Source organism: Felis catus, chromosome D3, assembly GCF_018350175.1.
Source record: "Felis catus isolate Fca126 chromosome D3, F.catus_Fca126_mat1.0, whole genome shotgun sequence".
NCBI classification, from domain to species: domain Eukaryota; kingdom Metazoa; phylum Chordata; class Mammalia; order Carnivora; family Felidae; genus Felis; species Felis catus.
Genome location: NC_058379.1, coordinates 35,059,373 through 35,077,328, shown reverse-complemented (window position 1 = coordinate 35,077,328; position 17,956 = coordinate 35,059,373). Strand labels below are relative to the sequence as shown.

The 17,956-nt window shown below is 38.3% G+C and overlaps 1 protein-coding gene across 2 annotated transcripts in view; it reads left to right on the top strand.

The window, feature by feature from the left end:
- The window catches only part of TWSG1 (twisted gastrulation BMP signaling modulator 1), a 71,705-nt gene extending 55,426 nt beyond the window's left edge, over positions 1–16,279 (top strand). For both annotated transcript variants that reach the window (XM_003995019.5, XM_023241749.2), the window contains exons 4-5: positions 10,389–10,655; positions 13,238–16,279. In XM_003995019.5, the coding sequence (XP_003995068.2) occupies positions 10,389–10,655; positions 13,238–13,419 (449 nt within the window). In that variant the 3' untranslated portion in view covers positions 13,420–16,279. The remainder of the gene's footprint in view (positions 1–10,388; positions 10,656–13,237) is intronic.
- The last annotated feature ends 1,677 nt before the right edge of the window (positions 16,280–17,956 follow it).

The following is a 17,956-nucleotide window of genomic DNA, read 5'->3' as shown; positions in this document are numbered from 1 at the left end:
GTTCATCACACAGAATATTAAAAAGTCATGTATTCAAGGATCTCTACTTAATGAAACTAATAATTTTTATTTGCTCCATTAAGCGTTGTCTTAAGTGAAATGAGCCTTTAAAAACAAACTAAAACTGTATTTGGTGGTGAAGAACACAATGACTGCTGATAACAGTTTGGTACCACTGCCTTGATTCAAGCTAAGTTGCAAATGTTCTGCTCATCATTACTTTTGTGTCATCAGTGCCGACGTCAGACCTGTGAAACAAACGAACGAAGTCTTGTGAAAATTACTTTGACTGTATGATTCCTCCGAAAGGATCCTGGAGACTCCACAAAGCTCTTAGACTATTCTTTGGAAACTGCTATTCAAATCTATCCTTTTTTTAAAATCTGAAATATGTTCAGTTTTTTAAAGAAAACTCCTAAGGAAGCAACAATTTTGCACATCTAAGTACGTCATTTAAGGTGAAAGTACTGTGTTGAATTTTAGGAAAATATAGAAAAGAAGGACCTTTGATATCAACTACTATTAACACATATGTATTTTCCTCTAAAATATAATTTAAAAACTAAAGTTACTATTTACATACAGTAAATTCAAACAATACAAGAAAGTATATATATGAAATGTCTCCCTTCTTTATACCACCCATACCTCTCTCTAAAGTTGAATATTCCTCATACATACTTCCAATAAAGACATTTTATTTTATAAAAGTATAATAAACAGAATCCAAGATACCTTTAATTTTTTTAATGTTTATTTGTTTACTTTTGAGAGAGAGAGAGCACAAGCAGGGGAGAGGCAGAGAGAGAGAGAGAGAGAGAGAGAGAGAGAGAATGAATGAATCCGAAGCAGGCTTCAGACTCTGAGCTGTCAGCACAGAGCCCTGTGTGGGGCTCAAACCCACAAACTGTGAAATCATGACCTGAGCCAAGGTCAGACACTTAACCAACTAACTGTGCCACCCAAGTACTCCTGAATCCAAGATACCTTTAGAATAATTTTACTTTTACTTAGAGTAGAAGCCATCTTTTAATAATTTTTTTTTTCATTTAGGGAAAACAGGTGAATGATAAGTCTCAAAGAGCTTTTTTTCCTCCTTTTGTCAGTACTGGAAAGTTCTAATTTTTTAGAGTTAAAAACAGTCTGTCTCCAACAAGCTTTAGAAATCAGTAACTTTAGTTAACCATCATTAACAAAAGATTGATGTGTACCACTTAATATATCAAAATATGTTTTAAGTGCAGTGGCTAAAGATCCAAGTTTGAAAACAGATCAGTATGGCCCAATGTTAGCGATGAAGAGGAAGGGTGGAGGGAGATGAATGGGAGAGGTGGGTAAGGACTAGGTCTTGGAGGCCAGGAAGGGAATTTGGATTGTACCCTAAGTATAATGGAAACCAACTGGAGAGAATGCATTGGTGATATCCAAATTACATTTTTTAAATGACCATTCTGGATACCTCTGCACAAAAGACAGACTTTAGAGTGTGAAGAGAGGAGATGGGGGATCAGTTAGAAGGTGGTTGTGGTAGTTGAAGTAACAGATGATAGTAGAGTAGACTAGGATTATTGACATTAGTGGAGATGGTGAGGCTCAGATTCAGAAAATATTTTGCATGTAAGTTGTCAGAGTGTGGTTTGAACTGGATGTAAGATATAAGGAAAGAAGGGAATTAACGCTAGACCTATGAGTTGTATGACTGAGGTGGGGTGGATTTACAAACCCTATCACTAAGGGGGTCTAGAAACAAAAGACCAGGATATTAGGGGGATCTTCAGTGTGAATATTGAAATTGTCAACAATGACAGTGGGTCTAGGGGTGGAAATGAAGTGGTGATCCAGGTATTGAAGTTATTGGTTAGTGAGGAAGAAGTATGCCTGAGTGTTCAGAAGCTAATAGCCAAAAGGAGGGATAACAGATAGCAAAATTCAGTAACATGCGTTTTAAAGGTCTAGAGTTTCTGAGGGAGAATGGAAGATAGAGTTTAAAATCCATCAAAATACAGTGCTTCTAGGTCTAGTCAAAATTTGATGGGGACTTGGTCTAGAGTGATAGCAGAAGAGATGAACAAATGTGGCCTAACTGGAACAACAATTAGATTAACTTGACCATACTTGGTGACACCTTGGGAGTGGGAATTGAGAAATGAGAGCCAGAGTAGCCTCTGGGTTTCTGGCTTGTGTGACTGGATAAATTGTGACAGAGACCAAGATAGAGAATGCCTATAATAATGCCCAGGTATGTTGGGGAAGATGACTGGGACAGTTGAGTTTGAGGAGCATATAAGGTTTTCAAGTGGAGATGCCTTATAGGAAGTTGGATACAAGAGATTCTGGGGAAAACGAGATGGAAGAGGGAATGGGGGAGAGGTCAAGAGCCAGAGTGCAAGAAAAAGCAAAAGAAAATATGATTCATCACATTTTCATACCCTTAAAGCAAATGTGACTTCTGGTTCAACACAGTGGTCTATTTTCACACATGCTCTCCCTTGTACTTTTTAAACTCCAGTAAAATGAAATAAAAGAATACAACTGGAAATGAACTTCAACAACAAAGAGAAAGAGAAATTGGAGAAATACCTAAAAGGAAGATGGAGAATCTTGCTGTTTAGTAAACAGATTGGAAGCAACACCAAAACAATTTGCAGAAAAGGTGGTTATGGCAGGGTGAGGAGTGACTTTCCTAACTAAACCCCCCAGTGAATCTTCAGGCTCAGCTTTGACTTTTGTGGCGTGTAAGAATGAGAAATATACGTGAAAATAGAAAGGTTATTTAAAGATGTGTCTAAAGAACAGCTGTATGATTTGATACCCTACCCCCTCTCTCATTCTTCGTATAAAACATTCAAAATAACCCAGGTTAAAAAAAAATGGAGAGATTCTCTCTAGAGAAAATGAAGGAATTAAGTTGAAAGGACTACAAGCACTGGTGTGTGGTTGGCACACCAGAGTCAAGATCCCCTCCTTCAGGCATTGCAGGAGAGGAAATGTCTCAAGCCTAATAACCAGACCTGTGAACAAAGTAGAGCAAGTACCTTGAAGGAAAGAACACGGTACAGCAGCAGACCAGCTGACCAGGGAGGAAATCTTTAGGAAATAAATCTTTAAGAAAACTGATGGCTATATTTTGGAGGAATTTGAGAAAACATATTATATTGTATTATTATATTATAAAAAACAGAACAAGAAAGCATTTGCAAATTTAAAATTTGATTAGAAAAATTGTAAATTAAGAGGGGTTGGAAGGGGCGCCTGGGTGGCTCAGTCGGTTAAGCGTCTGACTTCAGCTCGGGTCACGATCTCGCGGTCCGTGAGTTCGAGCCCCGCGTCGGGCTCTGGGCTGATGGCTCAGAGCCTGGAGCCTGCTTCCGATTCTGTGTCTCCCTCTCTCTCTGCCCCTCCCCCATTCATGCTCTGTCTCTCTCCGTCTCAAAAATAATAAAAATAAATAAATAAATAAATAAATAAATAAATAAATAAATAAATAAAAAAGGGTGGAAATAACATTGGAATGTCAGAGAAATATAGAGCAAACAGACAGATGGAAAATATGACAGGGAAAAATAGATACTCCAGAAGAGAATCAAAAATAGGAGGAAAGAAGCTGTCAAAGAAATAATAGAAGAAAACTTCCCAAGGCTGAGAAAAAAACATGCATCGTTAGACTGAAAGAATCTACAGAATGCAGAACAAGATGAATGAGAAAACACCTACATCTAAACACAGCCTCCTATAAGTCTTCCAATTGCCAAGTTAAATAATATTCTGAAAGATCTCAGAAATAACAATAGAGTGTATATACAAGGAATAAGAATTACACTGCAAGGGTGCCTGGCTGGCTCAGTTGGTAAAGCATGCGACTCTTGATCTCAAGGTTGTGAGTTCAAGCCCCACTTTGGGCATGGAGCCTACTTAAAACAAAATAAATCATGTGAGTAGAAAACCAGAGTCAAGAAAAGAAGAAGAATCACACTGCCATCAGACTTCTCATTACTGTCACTGGACCAGTGTCTTAAATACACAGTAGGAAAATTATTTTGAACTGACAAATTATTGATCAAGAATGTGAATGTTGGGGGGTGGGAGGGAGGAGAGGGTGGGTGATGGGTATTGAGGAGGGCACCTTTTGGGATGAGCACTGGGTGTTGTATGGAAACCAATTTGTCAATAAATTTCATATATAAAAAAAAGAATGTGAATGTAAAATTAAAAACATTTTTGGACAGCAAGAACTTTTTTTTTTTATAAATTTTTTTTTCCAACATTTATTTATTTTTGGGACAGAGAGAGACAGAGCATGAACGGGGGAGGGGCAGAGAGAGAGGGAGACACAGAATCGGAAACAGGCTGCAGGCTCTGAGCCATCAGCCCAGAGCCTGACGCGGGGCTCGAACTTCCGGACCGCGAGATCGTGACCTGGCTGAAGTCGGACGCTTAACCGACTGCGCCACCCAGGCACCCCAACAGCAAGAACTCTTAAGTGTACTTTGCACACACCACATTTGGTGTGGTATCAGAGAAAATAAGGCAAAAGACCAAGAAAAAGAAAAACATGGGTTGAAGGAAATACTGGCTTTAACCAGGAGGTGATTTAAGGACAGTTATAAGATGAAAGCTACACAGGAGGCTGTTCTGTGGTCAGTCAGGAAAGGCTCAGTGAGGAACAAAGTTCATTATAAATCACAGGTCTCAGAGAGGGGGTCACTGCATGCCACCCAGGGTCATAGGGGAAGCACCAGCTTTTTATCAAGTGGCAAAAGACAGGAACAGGAGGAAAACCTGGGCCAGAATCTTCAGTGGGGTTTCCACTGGAAAGTAAAGGCAGGGCCGAGTGAACAGTTTAGAACTGGCCAGTTTGAATAATTCCCATGGGCTCTAGGCCCTAGAGACACTCGCTAGTTGCTTGGCACCAGGTCTGGCTTCATTAAGCGTGTGCCTCCTGGGGTGCTTGGGTGATAGAGGAGGTGTGGCTCAGGGTTTGGTCAGTTTGCATATCAAAAGCCTCCTTCTGGCTGAGTCCACTGCTGGCTTTAAGAATTGACTAGCCCAGGAAGGAGCAGTCTCTCCCCAGCCAGAAAGATGTTGAAACATCATAATACACAGAAAATTAAAACCATAAATAATACAGAGGCTTAAGAGACAACTAGTCTGCCCAAAGCAATAAGTGAGGACCCTGAGAAGCCTATCTCTGAGAAGAAAATGTGTTCCATAGGATATCTAGCATACACTTGAGAAGCAGAATAATTCTTCAAGATTTGTTATAAGCTTGTTATCTGTGGTACAAACATACACACACACACACACACACACACACACACACACATTCCAAGAAAATTCCTAGCATAGAAAGTTCAATACGAAAATATTAGTCCTAGGAATTAAATATGGCAGTTGATTTGCCATTATGAAAATTTTCACATCCAGAGAAGTAGAGAGAGTAGCATGATGAATTCCTATATACCCATCACTGGATTCAACAATTATCAAAAATAAGCTACATTCGTTTCATCTATCCTTTCCTCCCTTTTTTTTTCTTACTTGGCACAGAATATTTAAAAGCAAACTACAGACAGTAAATAATTTTTACCCCTACATTCTTCAGTTTCAATCCCTAAAAGAAAATACATTTACTTTTTAAACCATAATGCCATTATGAAACCTACAAAATTAACAATAATTTCTTGGTATAACCTAACATTCCAGTTCATAATCAAGTTTCTCCATGTGTCTCAAAAGCATGTTTGTATAGTTGATATGTTCAAATTGATCCAAACAAGATGCTTATATGGTATCTGGTTGTGTGTTGTTTTTTTTTCTCATGCCACTTGACATATTGAAGAAACAGTATCAGCTTGCCTGTAGAATATCCCACATTCAGGGTCTAACTTTATTTCCTTGAGGTTGTCATTTAGCTTGTTCCTCTATCCCTCTGTATTTCCAGTAATTTGAAGCTAGTTGTTAAAAGTTTGGTTGGATTCAGGTTAAAATTTTTGGCAAGAAGACCTGATAGGTAATGCTGTGTGAAATGTAGCTGTTTTTCAGTATTGTGTGGAGTTCATGGAAAAAAATTCATTTTATCTTAAAATTAGAAATATTTTCTTCTGATAATACAGCATTGGACAAGGAAATCCTATCATACTGTCTGCTTTTCAGTGAACAATGTTCATGGGGTCATGTTAAGGTAAACTGCTGTTTGCTGGTTTTCAACTTTCAAAATCAAGTATACTAAGACAAGAAGATTTCATTGTATTTAGGCAACAGAAGGTTTTTATTAAGTTTGTCAACATAAGTTAGGAGAAGTTGGGTGGGGAAAGTGGGAAGACACTGGCATTCTTATTTGCAAATGAGGGAATTAAGAGATGTGGAATAAGAATCAGAAGTTTAAGTATATTTAAGACTGCAAAGGAGTATTCTATATTATTAGAATAATGTAATTATTAGAAACACAAGAAAGAGGCTAGTGTGAATGAACTTAACCTTCATCTCTCATATAAGAGGATTAATAGATAAGGTCTAAGATGTTTTTACTGCTTCTGGTAAATTAACCATTTTTATTTAAATTCTCGTAGAGGTAACTACCAGAGAAACTTAAGAACAGACTTTTTTCTTTTTCTTTTTTCTTTTTGAGAGACAGAGAGAGAGAGAGACAGACAGAGAGACAGAGAGACAGAGAGAGAGAGAGACAGAGAGAGAGAGAGAGAGAGAGAGACAGAGACAGAGGATCCAAAGCAGGTTCTGCACTGACAGCAGAAAGCCTGACATGTGGGGCTTGAACTCAGGAACCACCTGTGGGATCATGACCTGAAATCAGACGCTCAACCAACTGAGCCACCCAGGTGTCCCAAGAACACTTTTAAAGTGGGTGTGTCTGGGGAGTGGAATTGGGGGTGGGAGGAGTGGAAAGCAATATTGCTTCTTTATTGTACATTTTTCTGGACTCCGTGGTTGCTTTTAACCATGCACATTAAGGAAAGTAATAACTTTCCCCCTTAGTCTTAATAACTACCCTAAAACGTGGTTTCATCAAGTAAGCTCTACTTTAATATAACCTTAGTTTTCAAATGTATGAAGACACAGGTCAGATATATAAAAGAATTAAGCACACATCAGAAAAAATCTTTGTACTTAGTAGTTGTAGATCTAGAGCACAATAGTAGTGAATTCTGGCTTGCTGAAACAAATTGTATCAAAGTTCTATGCACCTAAAGGATTTGAAATGCTTGCCTTTTCAATGGTTGCCATTTGTTTCCTGATTTGAAGCCTCTCCTGACTGCCTTGTGCAGAGCCGGTTTCTTTAAAATTTAAAAACTTCACTGTAGTGATAGAATGGCACAAAGTAACAAACTGCCTCAACACAATGATAGTGAAAATAACCTCTGTAGCCAACTAAAGAAAAGCTAACAATGATAAACTTCAGGAGGATGATAGATGCTTTCCAGAGAAGTTTTCCTAATTGTTTTAAGCTGTGAGTGGTTAGTAACTTTCTCCCCAGAAATTAATCCATTGTACATAATGAATATAGACAACTAAAGAATTTCCAGGGGTGCCTGGGTGGCTCAGTCATTTGAGTGTCTGACTTTTGATTTAGGCTCAGACTGTGATCTCACAGTTCGTGGGTTTGAGCCCCGTGTCGGGTTCTGTGCTGACAGTGCAGAGCCTGCCTTGGATTCTGTGTGTCCCTCTCTCTCTGCCCCTGGTCCCCTCACACCCCCTCTCTCTCTAAAATAAATTTGTAAAATATTAAAGAAAAAAAAAAAACTTCCAGAAATTTTAAAAGGTTGCTTTTCCTGAGCAGGATAAATCGCACATGTCATTGGAAGATCAGATTTCGTAACTCCCCATGCTTGAAAGAATTCGGAATTTGAAGAGTGCTTCAGGCAAGAAATGGAGGGTCAAAATCTGCATTGCCTAAGAAGAGTTTCTAGTGATGATCTCTCTGAATGTAATCCTAGCTGTAAAAAGAGAAAGATACGTGAAAGCTTTAAAATCATGCCATGGAAAAATATTATCTAGATAGCAAGCATTTACTTCACGCATACTGGTTTTAACACAGTGTATTCAGATTTAAATTACAGATGTTTTTGGCCTAAGTTTGTTAAATGCACAAATCTCTCCCCTCAAAACTTTTTTGAATGTAATGAAATCTCTGGAAATGAGCCCTGAAGTTTGTTTAAAGTCCCAGTAGATGTTGAGTTTAGCTCTTCCAGCCATTGAGCTCTGTTGTTTACCTTTTCATCTAATTTTCATTCATTATAAAATCCGGCAGAAGAATAAATTATGTATATTTTATAATTCACGTATTCTAAGTATTATTTGCTTTTCAGTGCCACTTAACGGTTATTTATAGAATGTGGTTATTGAAATCAGCAATGGATGTGAAATCAGACTGAATCATAATGTTGGCGTTAATCCTAGATTATATAACAGTGGACGAATGATTTAATTTATCTGGGCCCGTTTCCTCTTTTATGAATAAAGGAGTCAGATTGACCCTTTAATCCATCATTCTGTGGCATCATCTAAGAGTATAAACAACCTCGTTATCCTCAGTTCTTGCCATGTCCCTTAAACGAGTAACGTGTGGAAAACATGAGATGATTCTCCCTTCCGCCTAAATTTATAAAATCTAGGAATTTATAAATTTGGTTTAACAGTTCAAAATTTTAGTCTGAGGAAAAAGAAAAACTCCATATTAGACCTAATAGATACTAAACCAAAGTGAAATATAATTTAGTTTTTAAAGTACAGTATGCATGAAAGAAAATCCGGAGGGCTCTGTTCCAGTTATTAGTACTGCTAAACAACCTACCCCCAAATGTAGTGGCTTAAGACAATAATAATCATTTAATTAGCTCAGAACTCGCATTCTGGGTAGCTCCCTTCTGCTCCACAATATCAGCTGGATGTTGGGCTATTATTGCCCAAAGACTGGGGCTGATTAAGCATTTTCTCAGCTCTTCCCTTTATAACAAAACACCTTGGAAACATTTTCTATAGTCACTATCGCTAATTCCCCTCTACCGGTTTTCCTTTTTAAGATTTTTAAAAAAAATGATTCTTTTTTTTTTTGTTAAAATGTTTATTATTTTTGAGAAAGAGAGAGAAAATCAGCAGGGGAGGGGCAGAGAGAAAGGGAGCCAGAATCCCAAGCAGGCTCCACGCCATCAGCACAGAGCCTGACGTGGGGCTCAAACTCATGAACTGGGAGATCATGACCTGAGCCACCCAGGTGCCCCCAAAATAATTCATTTTGAAATAATTTCAAATATAGAGAAAATCTGCCAGAAGGGTGAAGATTCCTGTATCCCTCACCTAGATTCCCCAGTTACTAACATTTTATCGAATTTGCTCCATTGTTCAGTACTACTCCCTCTCCATATACACATACCCAACACGCATGATCATTCATCCTTTTTTGAACCTTTAGAAAACAAGCTTTATACATGATATCCCATCACTACTAAATATTCTAGTCTGTGTTTTCTAACTAGAACATTCTCGTATATAACATTGTTACAACATTGCCATCCAGTCCACAAACTTCATTCATATTTTGCCAAATGTCTCAGCAGTATCCCTTGTGATACCTCTTCTGATCCAGGCTGCTATCCAGAATATGTGATGCATTTAGTTGTCATGTCTGTTCAGACTCATTCAGTCTGAAACAGTACTGCGGTCTTTCCCTTGAGAGTTTTATTGAGCAGAGACTTTATGTTATTATGTAAGATGATCCTGGAGTACTTTAATATGTTCCTCATCTGACCTCCACCCACAAGCTTTAGCATCCATTGATGACTCCCATCTGAATCAAACACCTCTATGATAATTGCCAAGTGGTGATTTTCTATTTCCTTCATTCCTTCTACATTTATCAGTTGGGGAGCTTTTCCTTCATTCATTTATTGGTAATATAAGGACTCATTAATTCCTATTTTATTTGTCAGGTGGTAATCCATTACTATCATTTATTTTGACATTAAAATTGTCTACTTGGCCAGTAGGAACCCCTTCAAGTTACATCCTGTGTTTTGATATGTCCCATTATTCACTGAGCATTTCCTTACTTTTTGGGATAGAAAGTATCCCAGGGTCATTTTGTACTTTCCCTGACCTAGTTCTGGAATCAGTCTTTTCTCAGAATAGCTCTGGTCCCTCTTAGTGGAGGTTAGGTGTTTAGAAAACAACATCTGGGCACTTGATGTGCTCAATGCTACAGGGGTGTCATCACTTCTGGGCCCTCTCAGCCAAAAAGGCTAGGAAGATATCTACGTATATGTAGAAGCAGCCTAATTTTAATATGTTGGAGCTTTGATTGCAAGATAGTATTGCATGATATTCCAGTCAGGGAGAAAAATTAACTTTTATTTTCTTCGTCCCTTCTCCTCCAGGTATGTGTAATCCTAGAAACTATAGTGACACACCTCCAACCTCAAAGAGCACGGTGGAGGAGCTTCACGAGCCAATCCCTTCTCTCTTCCGGGCGCTCACAGAAGGAGACACTCAGTTGAACTGGAACATTGTTTCCTTCCCTGTTGCAGAGGAACTCTCGCATCATGAGAATCTGGTTTCCTTTTTAGAAACTGTGAACCAGCCACACCATCAAAATGTATCTGTTCCTAGCAATAATGTTCACGCACCTTACTCCAGTGACAAAGGTAACTGCCCACAGCTGACTTTCTATCTTGCCCCCTCACTTTCTGGGTGGTCTGTGAAACCTACAGTATCTTTGAGTTTGTCTAATTTTAAGTAAATTCTGGAACTTTAATGACCCTAATCCCTAAGTAGATAAGGAGGCATGTCAGGCATATAGTTACCACTCCTTCATGGTCACAGTGATAGAGGTTGTGTTGGAAGATAGATAATCTGGTTCTAATTTTGATGTTTATTTGTGTTAGGCTTAAATTGTTCTTTCCATAGGATAGCAACAGTGCTGCTTACTTCATATAGCATTGCACACTGTCAGGTAATATTCAGAGTGTCCTAGGAAGTCACGTTTTTGTAATAGCATTGGTACCAAAAATGCTACTGAGGTCATCTGCTAAATTTCTTTATGAGCAAGTTGGTATTACAGACGTCTAATCTCCAGGTATAAATTGTCCCCAGTGCTGTTGGTCAGAAGGGGAACTAAATGAAAGAATGACTTGTATAACTTTGAAAACCATATTAAAGAACGCTTATTAGTGAGGATAGGTCATTCCTTAATGTAAAGGGCATGTAACTTTTATAAAATCTTTGATATTTTCAAGTAAAAGGCTCTGCACCATTTTACTGTGGAAGAATATGGCAATGATGAAGTTTTTATTTCTTAAAATAAGAAATGAATTACGCATAAATAGTATAATTTGTATTATTTCTTATTTGGCTTTTTGTTGTGCCCTCCCTTATAACCCTGCCTATCTGAAATAGTATGACCTTTGGATATCAGTAGTAAAAGCAAAACAGCATTTGTTAATGATACTCAGAGTAAGCATTCTTGTTGCTTTTTGGTTATACTACCTTAAGAGACAAATTGCAGATTTTGGAAAACATCAGAAATATATGGAATATGCCTTATTAAGGTATTTTGCTACCATTTTCTCCACTAAAATGTAATCAGTATAATAGGCATCCAATGATAATTCATAAATTTTGTTCAAATATCATTTAATTTGATAAAATAATTAGCAGGAAGCCAAGTTTCCTGGAAACACCAACTATCTTTCGAGACAAAGTTTCTCCTCTTTGATACCTTCTCTAGGTGCCCCTGCTCTTACCTCTAGAGCAAATTAGCTCTATTCCTTCTCCCCATATTTGTGTTTTGACTTGTTGTCTGTTTTTAACTTGTAGGTCTACCATTTTGTACTTAGTTCCTTGGATTCTCTCATTACTCTTTGAGTCCATAATGGCATTCCATAGTAGGTGATCCATAAATACTTGTTCAGTTAATAAATGAAAAAAAGTTACTAATCACCTGGAGATTCAAAGCTCCCCTGTCCTGCTCAGTCCCTAGTCTGCCTGGTCTCATGCTGTACTGGCCTTCGTGTTTTCTGTCTTGACCTGATCTCATCTTCTATAGCCAGTGATGGTTCTGCTGTCTCCTGCTGCCAACCTTTCTCTGCAGCGGGACTGGCCTCCACTCCGTTCCCCATGCGCACTGCACTGGTCTCCTTGTGACTTTCCTTATTTTGTTACCTGGTAACTTTGCATTTCACTCTTCTTCCTCATACAAGCCCGCTCTTTTCCATTAAACCTTTCCTTGCTATTCAGACGCCTGGTAATTTATCAGTTCTATAAATGGCTCTGTAAAATAACAGACTCTGATCATACACTCTCTATTAATATTTTTTATTGTCTTTATTTATTTCATGTACCCTATCCTCCTAGCTAGGTCATTATATGACATTAACCACCAGGAGAACTAAAAATTGAAACAATCAAAAATAGTTGTGTTGGAAAGCAAGACTAGAAATTGCTACTGATAATATGAGCGTTTTTAAATAGCTAATGCGGAATTGTGCCAAGTATTGCTAACCATTTTGCATCATTTGAATTAAGTTTGTTTTGTTTTTTTGTAAATTCTCACTATAGCTTTAGAACAGTATTTTTCAAACTTCTTTTAGCCAGAGAATTCTCTCCTCTAAGGAAATCTTATCAGAAATGCCCAATTTGAGGTGCCTGGGTGGCTCAGTCAGTTAAGTGTCCAACTTTGGCTCAAGTCACGATCTCATGGTTCTTGAGTTCAAACCCCTCATCAGGCTCTCTGCTGTCAGTGCAGAGCCCATTTCAGATCCTCTGTCTTCCTCCCTCTCTGCCCCACCTGCTCATGCTCCCCCCACCTCTCTCTCAAATATAAATAGGAAGGAAGGGAGGGAGGGAGGGAGGAAGGAAGGAAGGAAGGAAGGAAGGAAGGAAGGAAGGAAGGAAGGAAGGAAGGAAGGAAGGAAGGAATGCCCAATTTAAAAGGCACAGCTCTGAAGCATAGCAAATGTTAAGCCTAGTAACCTTAACTTTGAGATCAAAGTCCAGAATCTGATAAAGTGACTAAGGAAGTCCTTTACCTTCTTCAACTGGAGTGGGAGACTCTGGCTTCTTTCTCAATATAATTAACAAATGTGATCTTTTTTCCTACACCTCATCCATTGTCCTGTGTAGACTAGCAGTAAGAGAACCAAGAATAACTATTAATATCAGACAGGTATTAAAGCATTTCCTGATTTTCCTCTTTCTTGCTCTGAGCTCTTAATTTTTTCTTTTTCAGAACACATGTGTACTGTGGTTTATTTTGATGACTGCATGTCCATACATCAGTGTAAAATATCCTGTGAATCCATGGGAGCGTCCAAATATCGCTGGTTCCATAACGCCTGCTGCGAGTGCATTGGTCCAGAATGCATCGACTATGGTAGTAAAACTGTCAAATGTATGAACTGCATGTTCTAAAGAAGGAGAAGAATGCAAACCAAAGCAATCTAGACAACAAGAAAGATATGAAAAACTATTCATTGAGCTCTACTGGTTGCACCGGCATGCTAGCTGGTTAAGAAGATAGAAAGAATTTGGACGGAGTTAAAGTATGACAATTCCAGTGATGTGTTAAATTATAATTATCACTGCTCTGGTTGATTTTATAGCCCACTGGCAATAAGCCCTTTCCTCTTAAATACATTTACAACTTTGATCATATGAGAAGCAAGTACACAGAGAATTTCTTGAAAGATCTGAGGTTTTTTGACAAAGCCTGATGTCATTTTTTTTCTAGCATTCCAAAAGCCTTTGGTTTTGAAAGTGTTAGAGCACATTAACATAAGTTATGACTTCTTCATATACTGCTCCTGGGACACTGAGTTTTTCCAGTCGTACACCAGTCTTCACTCACTGTACCTTGTCTCATTTATCTCTTCTGTAAATAGGGTAGATAGTCCGATGAGAACTCACATAAATTTCACCATTAAAGGCTTAATTTCAAACCTTGTAATGTTGGTTTTAGAAAGTAAATGCTTACTACATTTTACAGTTTAAAACTCTTACGTAGTAGAATCCATCCTGTAATACACATGGTGACAGAGCTTTGAGGAAAATTTCTCCTTCTCTTACTTGCCCCTGCCCAAAGTGCTGATGTACGTAGTGATGAAGAATTCTGACCAAGAATTGCAAGGCACACCTATGACATTGCATTAAATATTCTGCTAGGGTATAAAGAATTAGGAAGATAAGCATTTCTCAGACTTAAGGTACCAGCTTACGGAACACTCAGGATGGGAAGTGCCTGCCAAATCAGACTCCACTTAGAGCACCAGGGAAACACTTCGTCCTGTTGTACAGACAGCGTGGGCAGAGCCTTGTTCCTAAGCTGAGTGACAGGAGGAGACAAAGAGGAAACTCACCGGTGTGAACAGGGAAGGTTGAAAAAGCTGGCAATTCTTATGGGAAGCAAACTTAAACTATTTTGTTATAGTGTAATCTTTCCTTTAGGTTTCCATCTGGATAGAATGTTCTCACTACAAAGTATAATCAGACAGTGGGAGGTGAAGGGTATGCAATGAAAAAGAAATCTCTGTTTAAGATGATGTTAACTCCAAATACACTACAGACTATTTTGTTTTATATGTTTCGATAATGATAAGCTTAAATACTATGTGTCCTTCATCGTAATAAAATCCCAGTCTTCAAGCATGAATCTAAAACATAAATATTTATATTACAGAGACTCTTGACTATACAAAATTAGTAATTTTTCAGTACATTATGAGTTACAAGTAACTTGCAGGAATATCTTTTTTGTATGTCTAAATATTTTAGTGCATAAAAATAGATAATGCTCTTAGACACTTTGTATTTGTATTCATTATATGAACAATAGTTAGTTACAAAATCATATGTAATATCATAATTAACTATCATAAAATCTAAAGCCTTAATACCTTTCTGTTCTTTCAGACTACTCTAATGAATACTAAAGGTACTTTAGCCTTTGCAAAAACGTTTGGCCTTTAAAAAAAAAAAAGTTAAAATTTAGCTCTTGCGTGTATTTTTTTTAATAGGAAAACATTGGGATATCCTTTTCTTACTTCCACCTAAAATGCCTCTGTTTAAAAGTGCCTTGAAAACATTTTGGCTTTCCTTCTTCATTAATGCCTACAAAGGTAATGGTTTTCTTAAAACCTTTTAAACTAAAAAAGAGAAAGTTTTAAAGGAATCTACATCCAGGTGCTTCATTTCCACTTTGGTATTCTTCAAAGTAATTTCATATCTATGAATATAGAAATCCTTCTGTGTTTATTGACAGTGCTCAATGTTGCCTTAACTATGACACTTTTTAACTGCATTTATCATCTTTATTAGGACTTCATTGTTAAATTTTTAACTGTAATATCTCTTCTGCCCTTATACTGGGAAGGTAATTTCTTGAACCATATTGTATTTGAACTGATTTTCCTTACATCTATTTCTCCCAGTAGAAATTATCCCTAAATGCAATGGTTAATTTCATATTCAATTTTGCTTTGTTTTTGTGGTTTATGAAGGGATTGAAAGACAGAGTTTACCTAAAAGATTCCATTACCAGTTTATAATGTATTTCAAGTTTTTAATAATAATGTTTTCCAAAATAAAAGTATAACATTTCAGAAGCCAGTAACCCCACTAAAATTTAGACCCTTTATTACTATTCTAGATATGATTTACTTCTAACTTGAAGCTCTGGTAAAAATTCTTTTTTTTTTTTTTAAATCAAAAATTAGGTTAACTATTTTATAACTAGATCAAAAAACCCCTAAATCAGTAGGTATTATAAAAGCCATATATAAAAGTTTCTTTCCTAGGGTAAGACATGCCCCTGCTAGTTAGTTTTCCTGTCTCTCTTTGTCCCCATAACATCTAATTATTGCAGAAATTGTACTCAAAATGGCACCAAATCAAATGATAATTCAAATAAAGTAAGTCTTTGTTTACATAGAATGCTATAAAAGAGAGGCTTTCATTTAGAAATAATATTTCTAAAGCTTCAGGAAACAAAATTGGTAAGCTTTTAGAATATTTGAACAATTATTTATAAAGCAGAGTAGCATCAACATAGAGAAAAGAAACTAAAACTTCTGAAAAATGAGGTAGATATGAAAAAGCCACATATTTAAAGTTTGTTTTTGTGAAAGCTTCCTTGAAGATTTTTCAAATCTATCCTACATTCCCCAGAGTCTATGTTAATTGTCTTTCACATGATCTACAACATGTAGAATTACGCATTTTTTTCTTTCATTGTCCCTATAAGCAAAAGAGTATTTTAATAAAAAATTGAAATGACTGTGTCCTGCTTTTTGCTAACTTCAGTGTAGAACAAACACCAGAATAAATGTGACATTTCTGTCTAGTGAAGTTCTAGTTTGAGGGAAGCGTGTACCCTTCACTCTGGATGTCCCTACACATTGTGTTGAAACAAAGGCTCTTTAATAGTTTGCTCTCTGCTTTTTCATGCGCTTTGTTCCAATACGGGGGGGAAACTTTGAAATGAAATACTTAACATTCTCCTTGTTCTACAAGGCTCAGGAGATCTATCTGATGGTTGGAAGGAGTCACAGGAAGGTCAAGGTAGGAAAATCACTCCCCGCTCTCCCACAGTGACCCTCATGGGATGACGTTATTAGAATTGAGAGCCATAAATGGTACCTTTATGATAGATTCAGTGTTGTTTCCCAGAATCTACGTTCTGACAGCTTGGTGGACAGGGCTTCTAGAGAGGGGAACATTCTAGAGGACAGGTTGCCAGCCGAGTGATTTAATGGAATGAGAAATCTAAGGAGTTCGGGGGTAGAATTCACTTCAAGTAGGACCATACATTCGATGAGGAAAGTTGTTCTTTTGCTGAAGCTGTCCAGTGGCGGTGAGTCATGTGACCCGGAGAGGCAGAGGGTCTTGATCTGAAGATGCCCAGTGGAGCGAGATCCTCTCAGCCGGGGAAGCCAGCAGGCCTGCAGGCTGCAGTATGGCAGGCCCACCCAGCGGCCCACGCCAGGCATGTTCTGAGTTCCTTAAGCTGGCGGACACTCCATTGGCTTATAGGTGTTAAGAGTCACAACTTTTAGGCCTCTTAGATTTTTCCTAACCATTTGAAAAAAAATTCATTTTACATCTTTTTGTTTTGAAGTCTGTGCTTGAAGGATGGAGTCAGCAGCAACTCCAGGGCCCAGCTTTTGAGATGAGAATTCTCAGTACAAAAGCAGAGAGAAAAATTTCTGCCCTCCCAGCGTGGTGCTGTGACTCAGAAAGAAACCTGGAAAAGCACAGAGCCCTCATCCATCACGGGGACCGAAATGTCCTGATTTGATTGAAGTTAGCCACTGAATTTAGACACAGACACCACCGAAATACTTCTGTGGCAATAATGATTGCATTGTGAGCCCTCCTGATGTACACGATGCCACAGCCAGAGTGATCCTTCTAACACAGATGTGCAGGTAATAGCTCCCCAACCCCAGTTCCAAATCCCAGCGAACTGCAAGGCCTTTGTGCCCCTTTGCCTCAGGGGCTCAAGTTACCTAGTAGGAGCAAAGCAGACAACTACTTTTTGTTTTTCAGCAGTCTCCTCTGCTTCAGTGGTTTTTGCTTCTGGGGGGGTGGGGAGGTGGGGGTAAGCAATCAATTGCATTTGCCAGAAAATGGGAAGAGGCCTGGGTCTCCCAGACCATGGGGACTGTGCTCCAGGCCTCAATGTGCCCTGAAGTGTCCTGGTTCCAAAGTCAGCAGTTGCCTTCTAGAGGTTTCAACTTACGGCTATTAGCAGCCCAGCCCCACCCTCCGTGTCTAGGGCCCCCAGACTTGCCTCTAGGATCCTGTGAGATGCAGGGTAGGTAACAGAGCCTTGCTCTTGGCAGATGTTGGCTGCGATAGGGCTCTGGGTCAGATTTTACTTGATCTGAAGAAAATGATGAGAGAAGACTTGTTGGAGTCCTGGGTTTGCGGAATGGCATTTTCTTCTCTCAGC